We start from the raw sequence: 21,822 nt of genomic DNA on the forward strand, positions 1-21,822 counted from the left end.
TACATAAAGAAATTATGTGATTTTTATTAAACTTCATTGGTCTTGATCCATCTCTTATGAATCAGTTTCATGTTTTTTGTTGGTCAGATGGAGATACCTGCAAAATGCCAACTAAAGCAACATTTTCATACTTGTTCTGTTAATAAGAACGAAGTCTAGAACAAGGATCCATTCATAGTACATCCAGATTTTGTGGAAAACCCATGTTGGGATAAATAATAGCTTACAAATACCTCCTATATTTTACTGTTTAGGTTAGAACAGCTGTCTTTCCCAACATGGTGCCTCATAATGAGCTCTTCAAATAACAACTCCTTCTACGACACAGTAAGGTCATATGGGTGAGGAATTGCCAGAAGGTTTCATTTAATACATTAGTGTGGCGTCAATTTAAGGGAGGCAATTGTATAGGTTATCGGTTCTACCCCTTTGCTTTTGAAATGTATTGTCCAACTTCTGTCTCTTTGGTACTTTTGAAGGGACAGCACAATGTCTCTTTATCTTGTTATTAAGATTTCGCTTCAGGGATATGATTAGTAGGTTGTTCAACAGCATGCTCATTTTTCCATATACAACATGATTTATAATTTTCTATTACTTTGACCTGCAAGTTGGCTTTATCCCTCTTCTGCCAGAGATCGGTGGCGATGTAGATATTGTAGGGATCATTGGAATGTTCCAGCTTTTTGGAGCGGATATAGCTGATCATGACCCCAAAGGTGATGAATCCAAAAAATCCAAGTAGCAGAAGTATAAACACTACTTCCAGATGGTCATTAGAATCATTGAAGGGTAGAGGCTTGGGGTGGTTTTTCTTCTCTACATAGTCTTCTAACAATTTTGAGAGGATCAAGGTTAAGTCTGTGTTGTTGGATGGCAATGCCATTGTGTCATGAGGAATGCAGCTGTTTCTACAAGATCTAGAGAAATTTGAAAAAGGATAGTTAAAAAGAATGCATGCAAATTATAATATCTGTTTAATATTGTCTTCAAACTGAGTTTCTTTTATGAAAATGATAGAAATATAATACAATTTAAAAAATGAAATTGGTTCTTGAACTGTGTTTGCTTCAGATCTTTATTTCATCTAAATGAATCGTGCCAACCGTCCCCCTAAATCAGGGGTGTCAAACTCGCATTGTCATGTGATATATCGGGACATTTTCCCCCTTCACTAAACCAGGTGGGCCCAGCATGTGACGCATCTGGCCCACGGGCTGTGAGTTTGACACCCCTACCCTAAATATTGCCATTATTTGTAACTAAAAGATATTCCATGTGAAACATTAATGAAGCAATTGATAATATGCTTAGTAGTGGACATGAAATAAATCTGACAACATATATTGTTTTATTCCTCTGTATCTACTGTAGTCTGGTGGTTATTATAATTTTATCATCTACTCATACTTTCATAAGAATGCAATAAACATTTCCCTCATTGATATTTATACACTAAAATTGCTCAGCTTTATTACGTGTTGGATAGAAATTAGTAAAAGAAAAAGGGGAACCAACAATAGAGGGATTGTTATATTCCCTGGCTGGTTAGGCATTTCCTAAATTTTAGTTAAGTTACATGATACCCATTTTGTATCAGTATATAACTCTGATGGTTGTATTTGGTTTTAAATTCAAAACAAGACCCTTGTAGGAAGAGATACGAAAGATTAACGCCATTTCCTTTTTATGAATTAACTTTACTGGTATGAAAATTAGAAGCAGGAGAATGAAATTCCTTTATACATTAGGCAGATAATTTGTGTTATAGGGTGATAGTTTTAATGCAGACTAGAGTTCTAGGGAAAATGGACAATGGATTGCTGTGCTGATTCTACCCTTCATTCCCATCAATGTAATTAATTTCTGTTAAGAGTTGTAGGGATGGTTCTTCATGCAGTTGGGAACCCAAGTCATGCAGAATATCTGATCAAGTCTGATACGATTGTACATCTATTTCCAGGCCCCCTGCTGATAATCCAGGCTTCCAAGTGTTCTTAATTTCCCCAAAATGTGGTGTGTCAAAAACATTCAGAAATTTGATGATTACTGAATTAACATACTAACAACCAATAAGAACCACAAAAATTGACCCACAGTGTTTCAAAAACATGAAAGTTTTGGGATTTTTAAAAAAAATAAAGATGTTGGTTATGTTTGGTGTCACAGGTGGAATATTGCAGTTGGCCAAGCTGTATAAGTGGAGAAGCCCCTTTTATGAATACAAAGCTATCTAGTATGAAGCATATGAGTGCTGCATAGTTTTGGGTCTTTTTCACATGCTTAGTATATTCTTAGTACACTGCCATTTGTTTATAAAGTGATCATTGTTTTATATTACATTTGTGGAACATTTTGGGTTTTCTTTGTTTTTGTTTATGATACCCTGGAATCATAGGATGAGATAGTGATTAAGAATTATTTTTTACAGAAAAAAATACATTTCAGAAATTTTCGTTTCTTTATTTTTGTGTGACTATTATTCTTTAATTCTTCAGGATGTATTTATTGGAAATTTCCCCTGCACCCTGTCTTATCTTTTCTAGAAAATTATAGTACTAATACAAAATGAATATATCCTACTTCTATATCAGATTTCCAACTATTTGGCCATGTCCCTATCTCAAATAATTGTGGCACAAACATGCACAATAAATATATTTTAATGCCATGACCTCATGATATTACCTATATTACATCCCTACTCCATGACTGACATAGCTTTAAGAATCCTAGACTATCCCAATGTTAAAAAAACCCCTCTTATTCCAATCCATCCAAAAGCAGCCTGAAGGGACTGTATATAATACAGCAGACCTAGCCAAAATTACCATAACATGCTGGGAGCTATAGGTGTGAAATTTGGAAGCCCACAGTAGTGCAATTATATGCTGGATGATATTTGTTTGTTGAAAAATGGGCTTTTGTTAGTGTAAATAATTGGGCTGGATTCAATTCTGTAACTAATTCTGTCATTGGTTTCAGTTTCTAAAAAAAAATTGATCAAGTCTGCAACATGTATGCCATATGTACAACTGATAGCTTTTGTAGTTCTTGATTGTTTTTTGTACTCTGTGTATATGCGCACGCACACATGTGTGGGTTCATGTGCACATGTGTGTTAAATTGATTAGGTTGGGGGTACTTTCCTGAGGAAGCTTTTTGTGGGACGTTGCAGGAAAATAACAAGAGATCTCAGCTTAGAACAGCCTTCCTTAATTTAGCACATTTCAAGTGTATTGGGATTATAACCTCTTGAATGTTTGTCTTAGTATGGTCTTTGCCTGAGAAAATTTGTGGGGGTAGGGAGAGAATTGTAAACACAACTGGAGAACAAGACTTTGAGGAAGTCAGAAGTACCTAATATCTATGCACTGATCAAATGTAACTGTATCCTTTGCAGATTGTCCATACAATCATTCTTGGGCATATATAATTACAACTGATTAGTGTCAAAGTACTCCATCTTCCTTGGATATTAACAGATTGACTTATTGGACGTAATAACTTTTTGGAAAAAGTGATCAGCTTTTCACTGAGCAGGAGGCATGCCACGAAATCTTATTTCTGCCCCCCTTTTCTCAAATAATGCGCAGTATGCTCCTTAAGAGCAGCTGTGGATCTTTACATCAAATGGTATTTAAAAGGATAGGCTATCTACCTACATTGATTAAGAAAAGAAAAATAAAAACAAATGCTATATAGTCTTTTTAATATAAGGCTCCAATGTCTACATACAATGTAATCCCCTCTTTCAAAAATACTATTTGTTTCCAAACAAGTGGATTTAATATTGTAAAGAATTACTACACTGGTGTGAACAGTTAGAATTGTTTGCCACATTCTAATTCGCATGTATAATGTGTATTTGCAAAATTATTCATAGCGATTCTACACGTGCACAATATCTGAATTGTAAAATTTCAGGCATGAAGTCAATATTGCATGTTAACTAATATAACAGTGGATGAAAAATTAAATCCTATAATTTAAAAGTTAAATCCTATAGTTCACCTATAATTTCAAGTGTTGTGATGTTTCAAAGCAAAAATTATTCCCATGCTTCTCTCTTCATCAGAAAATGTATTTACAGTATAAAATGACTTCAGGACAAAATCAATCAATGAATAAAAATAATCAAGCCAATGAAAAGAAGCACAGGAGATGCTAGGCACTGCCTCAGGTGCCCCAACAGAAAACAAGATTTACATTTCTGATTAGCAAGAAGCGAGGGCAGAAGCAAACTGGGAAAACGTGCAAACTCACCGAGTTGTGCGAAGGAGAGAGCCTGCAACCTGGATGCTGTGAGTCAGGCTCACACTCTGAGAATGGCTAGAAAGAAGCCTGAAGTTTGGCTGTTGGGAATCCACCCAGCTTGTACGGCTGTGCCTCCTGGGAGGGACCTAGTGACTGAGCTCACAGCCTCATGCTCTGAGCACACAGGAGGAGAAGGCAGCCTATAACCAGGTGGCAGAACAGCAACACGAGGTAGAGGAAGGTGACACAGACTTCTAGGCAGAGAAGGAATGCTCAGGAACACAAACAAGTAAGGAAATGGGCCATGTGCAGAGAAGAGCCTGCTGTTCATGTGGCATCATCAGTCAGATATCCGAACTGCTTTTCGTCATGCTTCTCATTATTTAATTTTACTTTAGTTTTAATCCTACAATGGTTGTCGAGAATCGCTTGTACTCATAGGTTACAAGATAAATTTGTAGTTGTATTGAGATGTGCTGCAAAGAAAATTGGAAGCTGCCTCCTTGTACTGTGTTTCCTTTTATTTTTTCTTTCTATGCTTTTCCTTTTTTCTCCGGCTCCCCCTTTTTTCTTTAATGCTTTTATTCTTTGTTACTTTGTGTTACTTTTTATGTTTTTTGTAAAAAATTAATTAAAAAGTCATTAAAAACTAGATCTCCAGAATTGCAATTTGGGGGGGGGGGCACTTCAATCACTATATAAATCTATCAGTCAATCATCTGTTAACATAAGGGCCAAAATAATTCTGACTTGTATTACCGAACAAATAGGCAGAGGCCATTTAAAAGGCCATTGGTTCAGTTCTTTTTTTTAAAAAAGAGAGAATGACTGCCCCAAATGACCTGGCCATCTTTCATGTTTAAGGCAGGACTCAAACTTAGGTCTCCCAGTTTCTAGCCTGGTGCCTTAACCATCACTTTGTAGTAATAAGATCCAGGGTAGACCAAGCAACTTTGTATTAAAATAAAAAAAAATCATAGGCTGCCCCCTGACCCCATTGGATGAAATTGCCAGGACCCGCTGCCTATATCTCCATTGGACAGGAGATATAAAAGCATAGCCAGCCAAATGAATTGGCTGAAAAATTGCTTTTTTCCCTGGGCCATCAGACTTCTGAATGGAACATAACCAGGGGTGGTAATCACTTACTTTCCCTACCGGATCACAAATTTGAGCACGTGCCCTGTCTGTGCATGCGCTCGGCCTTCCATGCATGCACTTTGGCTTGAAAACGTGCCTAAATAGGACAGCATAGAGCCATGATTTGTGGACAGGCCCACTACTGGTTCAGGTGAATCAGTCCAGACCAGTTGAATGCCACTTCTGAACATAACACTATAATCAAGTTTAATATGATAATGCACATGCTCGCTTTGCACATGTGCAGAGCAATTTACAATGAACTGTGGACACACAGTCACTAAAAACAAAAATGGTGATGGCCCAATGGCGGTGAGGGAACTGGTTCAGGGGCATGGCAGACCTGGGTTGCTGCCTGTTCTGCGACAAAGGCCTAAATTCCACTACCGGTTCACCTGAACCGGGCCAAATTGGGAGCAACCCACCTCTGCTCCAGGTCTATTGGAATTTAGTTCCTAGAATCCCTACCTAGCATTCGTTTATCAGTTCTGAGCTTGGATGAATTATTTCCTTTTGACTTTATAAAGCAAACTCTCCCATCTTATTTGTCTCTCATTTATCTTTCTGTCTTGTGAAAAACATAAAACAATTACCCCATCTATAATTACCCTGATCAGCTTGGATCATTGGATTCTTGTTGCTAATGGCAGGAAGCTAGCTAATACCATATTAAAACAGAAACAATCCTATCACATTTTACACTAGAATATTCTGAGTATCTATCCAATTCAATAATTAGCTTGTGGTTCAGGGTGCTGTGCAAATTCTGAACATTGAGTTTATTAAATAAATTGAACCTATCTTGCCTTGGATAAATATATCATGTGAACACTTCCAGTCTGAACAATGATAGTCAACAGACCATGATCAGCTAATTTGTGTTGACTAAATTGCTGGTTCTTCCCTAGTATTCCTTGAGAGAAAGAGAGAAAGATGAACATGAGGGTATATATTGAAAGGAATGTATGGAGATGTATATTTATGTAGAACAAAATGTTATTTATTATGGGGCAAAGAGATTCATATGAAATAATATTTTGCATGGCATCTGAATTTACTCTCTGCAACTGCAAATCATTTAATAAAATCATTTTGGCAACACAATGGGTCTTGCTTCTCCCAGAATGCTTCAGAATTGGGCCTTCTGAGAGCCATGACTCTGAGAACTTTTAAAGAAATTTTTTACATTTTTAAAAACAGGGACTTTTTAAAAAGTTTAAAAGGGGGGGAAGTACAAGCATCCCACGAGACACACTACCTTCTATAATTTTTAATTAAATCCTCAGCTGAAAGCATTGTGTGCAATGGTTTAATCACCCCATTCTATATGCCCAGCTGGCAACAGTTTGTGTCTATTTTTGTGTATTAGACCATGTTCTTTTGTATCCCTTTGATTTTATCTTCAAAACAAATTGCTGGTATTAGTGATTGATTTTGTGGGTAAGGAAGAAAAGGCAGCTATATCCAGTACTGTTTGTGACATGGACAAAAATGGTTTGCTGGTACACAGTGATACTTTCCAGATACTTACATTTAATATTATATAGTTATTTCTGAAAGAGTTCACAATGAAATCATGGCACAACTTAAGTTAAAAATGAAGAGCCTAGAAAGAATCTATTTAAAAGAAGCATTGCAAAAAGAAGGAAAGCCAAGGTGAGAGTGTTATGTCTAGGGGATCCTTATTTTTGTGTACTATAAATATAGTTTATTTGAAAAAAAATGAGTCTTAGTGCTTAACTGGTAACAATGGAATGCTGAGACATCATCTGTATGAAAGTTCTGCTATCTTTGGAAGCAAGATACGGTTGTAGCTGCTTAAGAACAAAAAAAAGTGTTTTCTGCAAATTCAGAGGCAATCTTTTTGTTTATTTAGGTGAAAACTAAATTCAAACATTGGAAATTTGAAACAATACTTAGATGTTTGCTTGTGCATATTTTATGTCTTTTGCTTTCTGGATCTGTGCCTTAGATCTTCAGTTATTTGGCAGTATCTTGGGCAGCCAGTGAGAAATAAAGCAGTGCTTTATCTCTCTTTTACAACCAAGAGTTTTGTCAGCATTTGGTGACCTTCTAGCAAAGGAAAAAGACTCAGTTTCAAAAACAGCTTGAAGAACCAAGCAGGAGTAGATGCTAGAACTATCAACTTCCATCCATGACCATAATAAGGTTGGCCATCCACAGCTGAGGTATGCTCATTCTTTGGCCATTAGAGGATCATTTGCAGCGGAGGATCGTCTTGTTGGGACATAGCGGCTTGATGATTCATGGCATGAACACACTGGTGTAGATTTCAGAGCACTGAAATCATATGGACTATAAACATATCTATATTAATGCTGAAATGAATGAGTCAGCACTTGTGTATCTTGAGGTATGGAGGATGAAGGAAAAACACAAACATGTATAGAACTGGTTTATCCAAACAAGCAAGCAGAAGCAAATTTGTACATTTGCCTCAAGCATGTAACTTAAATGAATGCATTTTATCAGTGTATGTGATTTTAGAGGTTGAGCCAATACAGACAAGTGGATGTTCCCAGGGTAGAATCTAAATTTGAACTAAAATGAAATCAACTCATTTAGATGCAATGTATACAATTGTTCCCAATAGAAATGATTCCCCCCCCCCATCACAACAAAAGTTCAGTCTTGTGCTACTTTTGAAAAGACTTACAAAAGCTGGATCCCTAGGTCTTGCCTGTTTTCACAAATAAAACTATAACAAGCTTGTGCTTAATCAACTGAATAACTGCATTTAATTATGTATTACATTTATATCCTGCCTTTCCTCCAGGAGGTCAAGGAGATATAGATAAACTCCCACCTCCATATATTCTAAAACAACCTTATGGGGTAGGTTGAGCTGAGAGAGTTTGGGCTGAGAGAGACTAGCTGAGTCTCTCATACCTAGCACACTTTCATGGCTGAACTTGAGCTTCAAAGCTAAAGATTTCCTAGGTGCTGTTCTCAGGACCAGGAGGAAATTACAAATAATTAGCAGCATTGAATAGAAAAAAACTAGAGGCCCAATGTGAGCGATAAGATGATGTTGTAGCACTAATAAATGTATGATTAATATTCACTTACCGGTATCCTAAATCTTTGTGTTTCATAGGCTTAAATATCCACACTGGTTTTTCATATGTATATGAATTTGTACAAAAAATTGATGGGTTGGAATAGAATTAAACCTCTCATTTTACTTTCAGTCTCTACATATTTTTTCAAAAACCAGATTTGCACAACTATTTAATGTGTAAACTCTTTGCTGGCCACGAGCAAGAGTAAATGAGAGAAGATCAAATTAACCCCTTCCTACAACTTGGCATTTCTAAATATATAGGATTCTATGTTGCATGAAGATTATCTATCTATGTTGCATTTGTGCTAATAAATAAATAAAGGGAGACTAGTATAGATCTATTTCAAGCTATTTAGTCCTCATCAGCTAGCCATACCCTTACTGGGAATTGAACCTGAACTGTTTTTACATGTTAGGCAGTTGTATTAGCCTCTTAAGCCACAAGCTCCTCCCTTATCAGCTGAGCCAAGGAAATAAGTGAGTGTTATATCAAAGCACCTGGTATGCCCAAATATGGGAGGGAGCATACTGCTTCCCTCCCATATTTGGACATACCAGGTGCTTTGACATAACTATCTATCATCTATCTATCTATCTATCTATCTATCTATCTATCTATCTATCTATCTATCTATCTATCTATCTATCTATCATCTATCTATCTATCTATCTATCTATCTATCTATCATCATCTATCTATGACATCTATCTATGACATTTTCAGCATCTGATTGAGTTTGATACAGTGCATCATTTTCAGGATCACACAGAAAATCACATCAAGCAAAAACCATCTTAAGGACCAATTTATATTTTTTTATTTATTTATAACAATATAAGATTGAAAAAAATGTTTCTCCAGGAGTTTGACATTTGCATTTAGATAGCTCTGTAAGTATCATGCAGCCAAAACAAATAAATAACTTTGGATTCCTTTGCTGAACTTGGTTGGAAGATAGTAAAAGCAGGAAATAATTGTAACTGCTTTGCCATTCAGTGATTAACTATTTTCTTTCCTGCAAAGTAATACTTCTTCTGATTTCATTGTGTTGATATTATTGTGACTTGTGTACTTATAACCAGGGTCCCTTTGGAGTTAATCAAGGACTTCAGATAAGCTTAGCTGACAATCTCACATGGCTAGCAGAATGCTAATCTTTTCTTTGGGTCCACTTCTCCAGGTAATCTCTTGAAACCTGGTCTTCCACCATCTTTGTGACTTTATTCACTTAGAAGCATGCAATAGAGTCATCTACCCAGAATTGCAGTGGACCAAACTCCCAGTAGCTAAATCCCACTTACTTTACCAGCCAATTTCTCCAGCTCATCAATTCTGCTACCAGCTCCTTAGCCCATTCTAACTTCCTCCCGGGTGAGAGAGTTTCTACCTGTGTGAAAACTTTTTATCTATTTTACCCCAGTTATTTTCCAAGCTTCTCAGCCATACAGTAGCATATGTCGTGTATCTGGGAGTTACACAATGACTTCTGCTTCATTCTGTTATATTGATAAGAAGAAGAGTTGATCTATGAAAGAAACATCCAAAATCCATAGAGTGTCAGGGTTCCAAATAGCATCCAATATAAAATTAGAGTCCAAGGCAAGAGAATCCTCAAATTTCCAATGTATTAAAAGAGCCATGTTGGCACTTCCAGGAAAACCCAAATCTGAAAGCTTCCAGGTTTCCCCACCCAGTTGAAAGTTCAAGATCCTGCCCCAACATGCACAAGTTCATCACATGGTCCAATCTTCCACTGCCACAAAGACAGATTCCTCCCATCCAGTTCCAGAAGGTACAGAGACAAAGATGACCTTGAGTTTCTAAGAAGAATGTTGTTATGGATAAATATCACCCCTCTCCATATAACCCCCCCTCCCATTTTCCCACAGTAGAAAGTGTGGCAGGCCTAAAGTCCAAAAAAAAAAAAAGATGGCTTGCAGGTATGTCATAGAGGGCTATCTACAACCTCACAAACTGTATATACGTTTTTGAGTTCTTCAAATGCTTAACCAAAAGAGGTTATAAAAACTGGGATTGGCAAAGATTAAGCCAGTCCAAAAATTAGGACAGTGGGTTCACTCAGGAAGTCTGTAGTTCAAAGTCAGTTTCAAGTTGCAGATTGTGGATTAAGTAATTAAATTATGCCATCAGAGACAAACTAAGTCAAAGGTATACCTATATAAACAGACAAACTAAGTCAAAGGTATACCTCTATAAATAGTAACACTTTGGGAAATGTTTATGAATGATCATACCTCTGTTGAAAAGATGTTGCCTTTAGCAGTTGTTGTGGGGAAACTGTTTATATGAGATATCCATGCTCATGTTTATGGTGGAAATGACTGTCTCTCTCATAATTATTTCAAGAACAATACTACCAAGTCAGCCACAGTTATGCACAAGGAAATCTCTGTAAATGGTTTCTCAGAATTACTGTGGTCAGTTGGAAGCTGGGTCACATTGTCCTGGATTATAGCCATTGCAAATGTACTTTGTGTGAAGACATTTTAAAACCACTACACCTAGAACTGACTCTTCAAACATCGCTTTGATCAGTTAATCATTTAGGCTTCTTCCTGATAGAAGTATTTGTTTGTTTGTTTTAAGTACAAGAAATACTGCCTGGTTGTCTCCATATATGTAAGTCACATAGAAAGAATGCATTCTTGAAGCTCCAGTTTCAAATCTCACATCAGCCATGAATTTATTGAGTGCTCTTAGACATGCTTCTCAGATTTATTTCACAGGTTACTGAACTTATGGAACAACGTCTGCAAACTTCTTTCATTATGTATGTAAAACATAATCTGAATACAAATTCTGGGTTAAGAGACATAACATTGTTTCAGCAGATAAATAACTATGCCTGTGTTTCAAATGAAGCTATGAATGACCAAACACATACATATGCACAGATACGTGTAGAGATCAGTTTTTGCAGAAAGAAAACAAATATCTACCAAAATATGTGATAATCTTAAAATAAACACAGATAAATCACACCTAATACATTGACCAGAAATATTTAAGACACTCCCAGTGATTGTTTAAACTAAGCCAGTGCTAAATAATATTGACACAAATGCAAGAAATCCAGATCCTCTAAACCAGGAATGAAAAATATTTTTTTCTTTTTACTTCAAGGCCACATTAATTATGGGGAAGCAAATAAAAATGGTATGCCTGCAAAAGCCTGTATTTGCAGAAATGAGGGGACACCCTAACATTTTACCCCTCCCCTCATTTTGAATTGTCTTTACAAGGACCAGGTGGTTTCCTAGTGCGAGATCAGCATTGCCAAATAATTTTGATCTCTCCCCTCCAACAAACACCTTGATTCACATTTTCTTTTTCTCAAATACATTTATTATTTTATTTTATTATTATTATCATTTATTATCCCCCTCACTCACATGCATCCAGTGCAATCAAGGGAAGGGAAACATACCTGAGTTCTGTGAAATCTGGAGTCAGCAGATCCATGGTTGGCCTGTTTCCTTTGGTCCTCAACAAAGATCCGAGAAAACAGCTCTCTGAAATTGCCAACACTTTGAAAGACTGTTTCCCTTGATAGCTAGCTTTCCTGATGAGTACATGGGTGCAATGGGCTGAGAATAACTTTGGGAAACAGGAGCCATAGCCTAGCAATCATCTGACAAGAGATACTTCAACTCCCAGAAGGTATGGGATGGAAAAAGCATCTCAGAAGAGACCCTACCTAGTTTTCCAGAAAGTAAAAGCAAGGGAAGGTAAAAATGCTTTAGACCTGCAAGATTCTGTTAATGATAACTTTACAACAAAAATTTGCCTTTCTTGTCTGAGTTCCTTGAAGGGCTGACAGTAGAGGGGTTAAGGGAGCTTAAGGGAGCCATTTATCTTCAGTGAAAAACATTGGATTGGCACACTTGGGAAACTGAAGTCGATGTTGCCCTTACTCTAATCCTAATAGGAACACAAAGCAAGAGTTTGAAAAACATCAGAAGCTTTTCATATCCATTGAGGACCTGTACAAGTCAAAAAGAGGGCTGTGAAAGTATCTACAGACCCTTCACATCCTGGACATAAACTGTTTCAACTTCTACCTTCAAAACGATGCTATAGGGCACTGCACACCAAGACAGCTCCACACAAGGACAGTTTTCCCCCGAATGTCATCACTCTGCTTAACAATTAATCCCCAAAACACTGTCAAATAATTTACTAAGACTGTTACTATTATTCTTCTCTTCCTTACTAGTATCTATCTCTTCCAACTTCTTGCTATAACTATGTTGCTTGTATTTTTAAATTTAAACATATCTCTCCATGTTACTTCCATTATTTAAACTTGCTGATTCCTTCAGAAAACAAAAAATAACAACAACAACCAATCTTATACTTCTAACCATCCCATTGGGCATGCTTGCTGGAGATTATGGGATGGGAAGTTCAATGCATTTGGAAGGCTAACTGGAGAGGCACAACTCCAGGAGAATCTGACCATCTGAGATCTCCCATAATCCTTTTAGTGTGGCCTCATCATATACAAAAATTAAAGAATTGAATCTTGTAGCTCATTCAGCAAGAAAGGAGCCATGAGAATGGAATCTAATCTCTCTAATTACATTTGTAATTTTGGCTGCAATTCAAATCTGTTATCTCGCATTGAGAAAAGTAATAAGACCCAGTATGACAATGGTAGATCAGATACTCTGCAGAACAATGGACAAAACACAATGCCTGTCCTTATGCTGGAATAAGCAAGTCTTATATGTCGTCAGAGTATTTTTTTTTCCATAGGAACAAATATTTTTAAGTCTTAATGCTTCGGTAAGTTCTTGTGTTAAACAAAATGCTGACATTCCATGAAATGGGATTGGCTGGAGGAGAATGAGTGTTTGCAATCACATGCTAATATTAAAAGGTGGAACTGTTATCCTTCTTCAGTCTGTTGCCTTCAAATATGTTGAAATTATTTTCCCATTATTCCCAATTTACAGGTCAAAGATCGTACTATAACCCATCCTCCAAAATAGCAACCCTCCCCAAAAAAGAGATACAGCAAAGGTTTTCAGGTTCATTGATTATGGAAAAATAAAATCTAAAATATAAATGCTGGGAAGCAACAACATTTGTTTTATTGTTTACCACATAGAGTGGGGTGAACAACCATTCAAAATTATTCAGATTGTTTGAGATGTTTGCCCAGAAGAGGAAAAAATTATTTTCAATAGAACAATAATAGTTGGTACTATAGTGACACAGCAACCAAACAAATACGATAGCCTAACTAAAAACTAAATAATATGGCAGCCAAGGTTAATAAGACCTACAGCAACAATTGTAGTGAAATTGACCATCATGTAAAATAGGTTGGCAGGCATCTACATTGAATAGGTGATACCATCTCATTAAATCAATTGAAATATGGAATGTTGATTCAAATCTCTGTATGATATATTATAGTGTATAATGTCCATCTCAATTTTCTGTTCCCCTCATGTGTTGTACCAAATTTAATCGTCCCCATTCCTTTGGATATGCTAGTTGAGAATGATGAGATTTGAAGTCTAAAGATTTGAAAAGTACTAGGTTACAATACTAAAAATACTGAAGAATAGATGTAGATATCCTCTTGTGCTGGCATTGGCTAATTAAAGACTTCCCTATTCAGAAGAGAACATAGAGTGAACCCTATTAAGGTTAAATCATAATATTGAAAAAATGTCCTGTCTAAGCTAGCATAATAGAAAATATATTTGTCATACATTTCAATAAGTAGGTTAGCAAAAACTGACAGGCAATCTCCCACATGTATTGATCTCTTCCAGAGCAACACTCCATTGCTTTCAGTTAAATTGTTTTCCATCTGTGAGTTAGCAGAAAAACAAACTGACACACACTTTGATGATCCCATTGCCAACTGAAATACCGTATATACTCGAGTATAGGCCGACCCGAATATAAGCCGAGGCACCTAATTTTACCACAAAAAACTGGAAAAGTTATTGACTCGAGTATAGGCCTAGGGTGGGAAATGCAGCAGCTACCGGTAAATTTCAAAAATAAAAATAGATACCAATAATGTTTTTGAATATTTATTTCAAAGAAAAACAGTAAACTAGCGGTGTATTCAATGAAATACTTCACTCACCTCATGATGCTGATGTCCCGCTGTGATGATGATGTCCCGTGCAGCCGCGGGAGCAATGTCCCGCCTCCTATGACACACGGCACAGTGATTCCTATCATTGGATCACTGTACCAGAGGAGGTGGGACATCGCTATGTGGCTGCTTGCCATAACAAGGAGGAGGTGGGACATCATTGCAGAGCGGCAGGAGGGGGAGGAAGGGGAATCGTAAGACAGCCCTGCATTACATTAGAACGTGAGGAGGGGGGATGGTGCGGTGCGCGCTGCGCGGCAAACTGACACAGAGGGAGGGGAAACTCACAGGGGCACTGGGCCATTCACGAGTGTCACCCAGCGGCATGGCCCCGCCCCTTTTTCTCCTCCATTTCGGGCAAATTTTTCACTGACTCGAGTATAAGCCGAGGTGGCTTTTTTCAGCCCAAAAAGTGGGCTGAAAAACTAGGCTTATACTCGAGTATATACAGTATCTTCTCAATGTCACCAAGCAGCAGAAAAACTATCACAGTGATTTTTCTTTTTCCTTTCGGTGCCTTTGAGTGAGGATTAACTCCTGGTAATTACCTGGATATGTCCCTGCAGTTTTCCTGTAAAATTTCAGAAATGCTATTCCTATTGCTTTTTTTCCCCAAAAGCTGAAAGACAGTGACTGGCCCATGGTAGGTTTTATGCCTATGGTGGAACTAGAACTCACGCTCTCCTTGTTTCTAGCAATGTATGTCACTATGTAAGCACAGGCTTTTCAATAATGATAGTGCTGTTGTAACTGGAAAGTGTTTTAAGAGTCAGCTAGATCCACTGTTTAACCATCTGTCAGAACTAGCTCTCTTTTTAATCACCATATTTCCTAGGCTGGGGAACAGTAGGGTAGGAGAGGTGGGTAACAGAAGAAGGGCAAGAAGAAGGCGTTTGTTTACTCGCTATGTCTCCAAACTGAGATATTTGGATCATCAGCCCATATAGTTAGTAGCTTGAACAAAAACAGATGTTGTCTGTGTGTACACCTTAGCTAGTTCTGTCTTTTCTACTTCATTGTGCTACAATCCTCACTACAAGTCAGCTGCTGTTTGGAACTATCTAAACTCAAAATAAAACTTCTCAGAAATGCTAAACCTATAGATTTTTCTTATTTCAGTTTAGTGCCTTTCTGAAAGAGCTGTATTCCAAATAGCATGAAAAATAGCTAAGAGAAGTAATGATAGAGGTTGCACTAGTAGTGTTCCTTTTGCCACCTTATCTGCCAGATGCTGTTAAACTTGGGCTTGTCAAGCTTCCAGAAGAGCACTAAACCTGAGTTCAGAAGCAGTCTCAATAACAGTTGAAAGGCATGAAGCAGTGTTGCTCTATAAATGGCAGTGAGAGATTAACCCTCTTTTCCTATTCACAGTGTAGCCTCACCGTCATTTCTGGTCAGTCACTATTTTAGTTGACTCTATTCTCCAAACAGACACAGAGATCTGACCATCATAGAACGACACCCTTGTGTGAAAAAGCTGGACTCTTGTTGCCTAAGATTTAATGGCTCTGGAAGCCAGTGTAAGGAGTGATGTAGGAATTTATTCGGCTAAGGAATAGCCATAACATCTAAAAATCAGTAAACCAACCTTAGATTTCCAGTAGTTTCAACCAGGCTATGTCTAAGATGGAAATAATTGAGCTTAGCTTTCCAATGCTGTAGGAATATAGAAGTGGAGAGCTGCTTTGGAACTTGAATGGAATTTTCCTGTGGAAGGATCTTATAATCTGCCCAGTGCCAGATCATTCCTTCTTGACTTGATTATTATAACCAAGAAAACTATCTCAACACATCTGAATATTTCAGATGGCCAAAATTTCCCATCATTTTAATGGATCCACTTTGGGAAAAATAACAAAGTTATCATTTTAATTAAATCTGAAATGATGTTGGCTTCATTGCTATAATTTGCCACTAAATCACAATGGCAGTTTTTCCTTCAGGGAAAGAACTTTAGAATTTGGGAAAATGTGTAGACTTGTGGCTGATATTCTAAAGTGATAGAGACTAGTTTTTACCAACAATATGATTTTATTGTTCTTATTAATGATCAAAAGGGAAAATAAATTACATTTGTTGATGGAAATGACTCATTTGCTTTAGAACAAAATACTGAAAGCCAGAGATAAAGCAGTATCATTTGAAAATTAAAAAAAACAAGTCTTTGAGAGAAGGAGTCAGCAAGTCCAAAATTTCATTTTGTACAATGATGTAGGAGGTAAATAGAAAGGTCACATAAGAACAAGAAATTGTTGGCACTTTTCCCCACAGAATTCATTTTTTGCTCATGATATCAACATGTACACCGTCATATTCCTTAGTTGAGTTATGTGAATTAGGTGGGATTATGGCTATGAAACATTTAGTAATGCTGCTGATAGAAGGCTTTGGGTTTGTTTGTTTTTTGGTAAGAGAATTGCCAAGGTATCACAAACATTGACTAAATATTGATTTGCATGCTTATATAGTTTCAAAGTGTATATATGATTTTCCAAAAGGCCCTGGACTTTTTTGAACCATCAAAGCATCATAATGATGTTACAATTTAGCAATTAATTTCCTAATAAAATGTATAAATTATCAGCAATTCATTAACTGGGGAGCAGGTGCATCTGATCATTTACATTGTGAAAGTTGTAGGATTGAGAGAAAAATATGAAGAACTGTATTTTTATATTTCCCATACGAATGAGAAGCATGAAGAGCATTCTTGTTTAGTGTTTTTGTGGTATTGTAAACTACAAAGCCTAAGCAACTGCTTGGAGAAATCCAGGTCAACTGAGTTATAATTTCATAAGTAATGTCAGATTTATTATTATGAAGAAGCATTTAGGTGAATCCCCAGCTAAACCATTGTGCTAGGTGTGTAACATTGTTAAAAAAAACAGACTTTTGCAATTCATGCAATTGGATTAAACAGTGGGTGACAAATAACTGAATTAAAGGTGTGCAGGATTTCAATTAAAAATGAATTCTAAATTGAATTGTGATTCAGGCAGATTCAAAAAAAAAAAATTCAGTCAGTCATGCAAACCTGTATGTATTGCTCACTTCAGAAGACAGTTTACAATACCTTACAATAAGGGTCTTGCAATAAGCATGGAAGTGAATCAGTGAGTGAAAATGGGTGGTCATAAATAGTGGGGTTTCCCCCTCCCCCTCCTCCTCCTTCCTGTATAAAGAAAATGTTAGGTTGAGTAGGAGGGGAGAAGAGGATTATCATTTTGTGACTGACAGATCTAGTTTCCAGTTGTGGAACAGCTTTACCTTGGCCCTTCTTTGAATTTCAACTTGCAATGTTATGTGGGAGAAATGTACAACAAACTTCCACTGTCGCTAGGTGGCAACTATTTCATCAGCTAAGAGGAAAATGATAGATTGACATTAGCCAATCTATAAACCCTGCTGAAAGAACCATTTTCATCAGATTTCTTTTGTCCCTGGCATGTATCCTTCTCATTATAAAATACTAGCACTTGAGAATCGTTTTTTTTCTCTCCATCCTCATTTTTCCCACTCCTTTTTTTCCTTCTGTTCTGCCTTATAAAAATCGGTATTGTTTTCATTTGATGTACCAAACCTGTCCATTGGGAGACCCCCCCCCCCATGCATTTTGTTAAAAATAATAGCAGTTGAAAGAAAAGGCCCAATTTCACTCCGGCAAAGGAACAGGAGAAGCTCCTCCATTAGCAAAATCATAGCCTGGGGTTTCTGCAAGCTCCTTTTATGATCTCTACTCTTAATACTTTACATTGTTGAAAGCAAAAGCCATAAAGTAGTCACTAAGTATTCTCTAAGTTGACTTGAAACTTCTTATTTAAACCAAAAGGCTGTAAAGTTGGTTTTATAAGTAACTTAGTACAGTCACAACTTCTGTACTTAGAAAATCTTTTAATAGTTGAATAATCTGTCAGTTTAAATATACCGAGGCTTCCTGATGCAGCCATATTTATTTATTCCTAAAACAAAACTATTTACAGTTTATTAATTTGCAATCAGCCTTGTATTCTGAGAAGTCTTTGTTCTTCTCTCTTCAGTACAGGAAGTGGTTTTCCTTTTTCTTTCTTTGTTTTTCTCCTTTCCTATCATCTCTCCAGTGGTGGGATTCAAAAATTTTTACTACCGATTCTGTGGGCGTGGCTTGGTGGGCATGATTTAGAGGGTATGGCAGGGGAAGGTTACTGCAAAATCCCCATTTACTCCCAATCAGCTGGGACCCGGGAGGCAGAGAACAGATGGGGGCAGGGCCACTCAGAGGTGGCATTTACCTGTTGTCCGCTACCGGTTCTCCAAAACTGGTCAGAACCTGCTGAATAACATCTCTGTCTCTCTCTATGATGGATACTCCTGTCAACAATTTCCAATATCTGGATGGGTCCTCTTAGTTTTTTATTATTTATTAACAGTTTTGGTGAAGTGAGAGAAAGACTCATACTTAGTCCAGCTCAGTAATTCAAACTTCATTGTTGTTGGATCTTGCTGGTTTACATTTATAATATTTTATAATATTTTATAGGTGAACAAGTTTCAGTTCTGGAATAAATTAACTACTTTTCAGAGCTTTGTGATTTTGAGAATACCAAATATTCCTTAAGTGTGGCCAGTGTTGAACCTCACACAATCCTTGTGTACTTGCAACCATTTCAGAAATGTTCTCATTGATCATTCACCACTGCACAGTGGGAATTATTTTTCCATTTGGGTGAATTCCTGACCAGTTTATCTTGGCACCATTCAGGAACATGAATACAGAACAGGTAGTTTTTGTTCCTTCTTTCTGTGCTTACTTTATTTTATTCTCCAGTAGTTTTTTTGCCTGTGATTAGTCTTGTCTCGGTCTTTAGCTAACCATGTTGGACTTCATAATGTTTTTCTAACATTACCGTGCAGTTTAGGAAAACATACACAGCAGTCTGTGGCTGCAAATATTATGAGAAGTTCAATGGTGGAAATAAAATTGCTGTTCAGAGATATCTGTCTACTTGTATTATGCAGCACTTCAGATTCAAACGAGGAGGATGGATAATTTAAAAACATTCTTCCCAGGATTCTCAAGTCCAATGTAATTATGATAGGCTGCCATTGGTTAGATTTAACGTCTAATATTCCCTGATCTGCCCAATTTGTGGTGGGGAGGCAGAGGTGGGCAGCACATGAATTAACAACTGGTTCGCCCAGCACCGAAAATGTGAGCGCACACGTGCACTCCAGAGGTGGGTTCCTATCAGTTCAGATCGGTTTGGCCAAATAGGTAGTAACTTGACTGGGAACATGACTATACTGGTTCTATCCTGGGCACCGTCATCTTTATTTTCTGTTCTGCACATGCGCAGAACAATCTTCATTGAAAAAATGTAACCCCCCCCCTTTTTTTAATGGTGTGTGCATGCCAGTCACAGAATGGTCCCAGAGATGGACCATTTTTTTCCAAAAACAGAGGGATTTTTGCCTTCCCCCAGCCTCCAGATGCACTTTGTAGGCTTCAGCGGGGCTGGGGGAAGGGAAAAATGGCCCTGTTTTTGCAAAAAATGGGCCATTTTTCACAAAAGTGAGAGTTTTTGCCTTCCCCCAGCCCTGCTGAAGCCTGCAAAGGGTTCCTGGGGATCAAGGAGGACAAAAACTTTTTTCTTACTGGGTACTTTGCAGGCACTCCCTTAGCTCTGGCAAGGCTGCCAAAACTTTTCACCACTGTTTCAGTGGGCATGGCTTGGTGAGGGGGTCATGTGACTGAGTGCGCATGAGTGAGGTCAAGTTGGCCATGCCCACTCAGTCACATGCCCACTAAACCAGTAGTAAAGGATTTTGAAACCCATACAGGGAGCACTCGCTTCACTCACACCCGCACCTATGCCATTTGCACATGCACCCAGCCTTCTGCGCATGCACTTTGCTTGCATATGTGCCTTGTGTTCATGTGTGTGGCATCAAAAACAAGGCTAAAACACGCATGTGCAAGGAAGATGGCTGCCTGAGCTTTGCCGCTCAGGTTTCGAGAGGGAAAAACGGCCAAAAAAATAAACAGAGCCGAAGCCTAGGAATTGCAGTGAAATGAAGAACTCTTCAAGAACAACACAAGAGGGTTTTGGAGAAGCGGCTACCTGGAAGAGCGTTGCTCTCGGACGGTGCTGCTCTCAGACGACGACTCCTGCTCTGACCACAGCGATCTCGGCCCCGCTGCCTCGTTGTGCCTGGGCTGGTGCGCCTATGCTCCACTGTGCTCCACTGCCTCAGGAAGCTGGTGAGTCTGTGCTGGTGTACCTTAGGACTAGGCGGCCGGCCTCCTCTGCCACCGCCACTGCTGCCCTGGGAATGCCCCTCCCCCCCTCTTCTGCTTCCACCACGGCCTCTCTGCCTCTCTACCATCACCACTTCGGGGCTTCTCAGGTGACACCGTCACGGGGCCTTCTCTGCCCGACACTTTGGCTGCTGCAGCCTCGGTTTTCTTCAGATCCTGCAGCCTGCTTCCTCCGCCGCCGCCGCTGCTGTCTGCTGCTGTCCTCTGCTTTTGGACCTAGGGGTTCTATTGGGCTTGTTCTTTTAGTGTTTTATTTTATTTTATTTTTTTTATGTTTGAAAACTTTTATTTCATTTTCATTTTCCTTTTTATACAATCACTTATATACTGTGCAATTAAGAAAGCAATAAACACAACTCATCTTCTATTCCACCATGGAAAACCAACATAACACTTCAATCCTCCATACACCCTTTCTTCTCCCCCTCCAACTTTCATTTCTCCCCTCCAGCATTCCCCTCTTCTACTTCCCCTCCCCCTCAGACATTCCTTTCTCCCCTTCCCTCCATCTCACCCTCCTTACATTCCCCTCTCACTCCCTCTTGACTCCTCCCTCTTCTTTCCCTCTACTCCTCACTTCGGTGTATTTCTACTATTCATTAATCTATTCAATTTGTATTTTACACTAAAATTATAAGAAAAGAAAAAAAAAGGGAAAAGAAAAGGAAAAGAAAAAAAAAGAAAAAAGAGCAACAGTATACAAGTGCATTCTTATTGTTTTGAAAATTGAAACTATATCTCCCCCCTCCCACCCTCCCCCCCATGAACCCCCCTCCCTAGCCCCCTTCCGACTTCCCAGATCCCATTCCCGGAATAACTCTTTATCAAGCACAGTCTGGAGTATATTAAAACCAAATAGATTAAGAATTAAAAGATAAAAAATAAAGGAAAAAAGAAAG

At 38.0% G+C, this 21,822-nt stretch overlaps 1 protein-coding gene across 1 annotated transcript; it reads right to left on the reverse strand.

The window, feature by feature from the left end:
* Window positions 1-508: 508 nt before the first annotated feature.
* Window positions 509-968, reverse strand: KCNE1 (potassium voltage-gated channel subfamily E regulatory subunit 1). Its single transcript, XM_032219294.1, has one exon. It carries the CDS (start codon window positions 884-886, stop codon window positions 509-511), a length of 378 nt encoding a protein of 125 aa, XP_032075185.1. The 5' UTR covers window positions 887-968.
* Between the last annotated feature and the right edge of the window lie 20,854 nt (window positions 969-21,822).

This window comes from Thamnophis elegans, chromosome 6 (genome assembly GCF_009769535.1).
Source record: "Thamnophis elegans isolate rThaEle1 chromosome 6, rThaEle1.pri, whole genome shotgun sequence".
NCBI lineage: Eukaryota > Metazoa > Chordata > Lepidosauria > Squamata > Colubridae > Thamnophis > Thamnophis elegans.

Excerpts from the sequence above, each read along its gene's own strand:
- KCNE1 (XM_032219294.1), bottom strand. The coding sequence starts at position 886 with ATGGCATTGCCATCCAACAACACAGACTTAACCTTGATCCTCTCAAAA.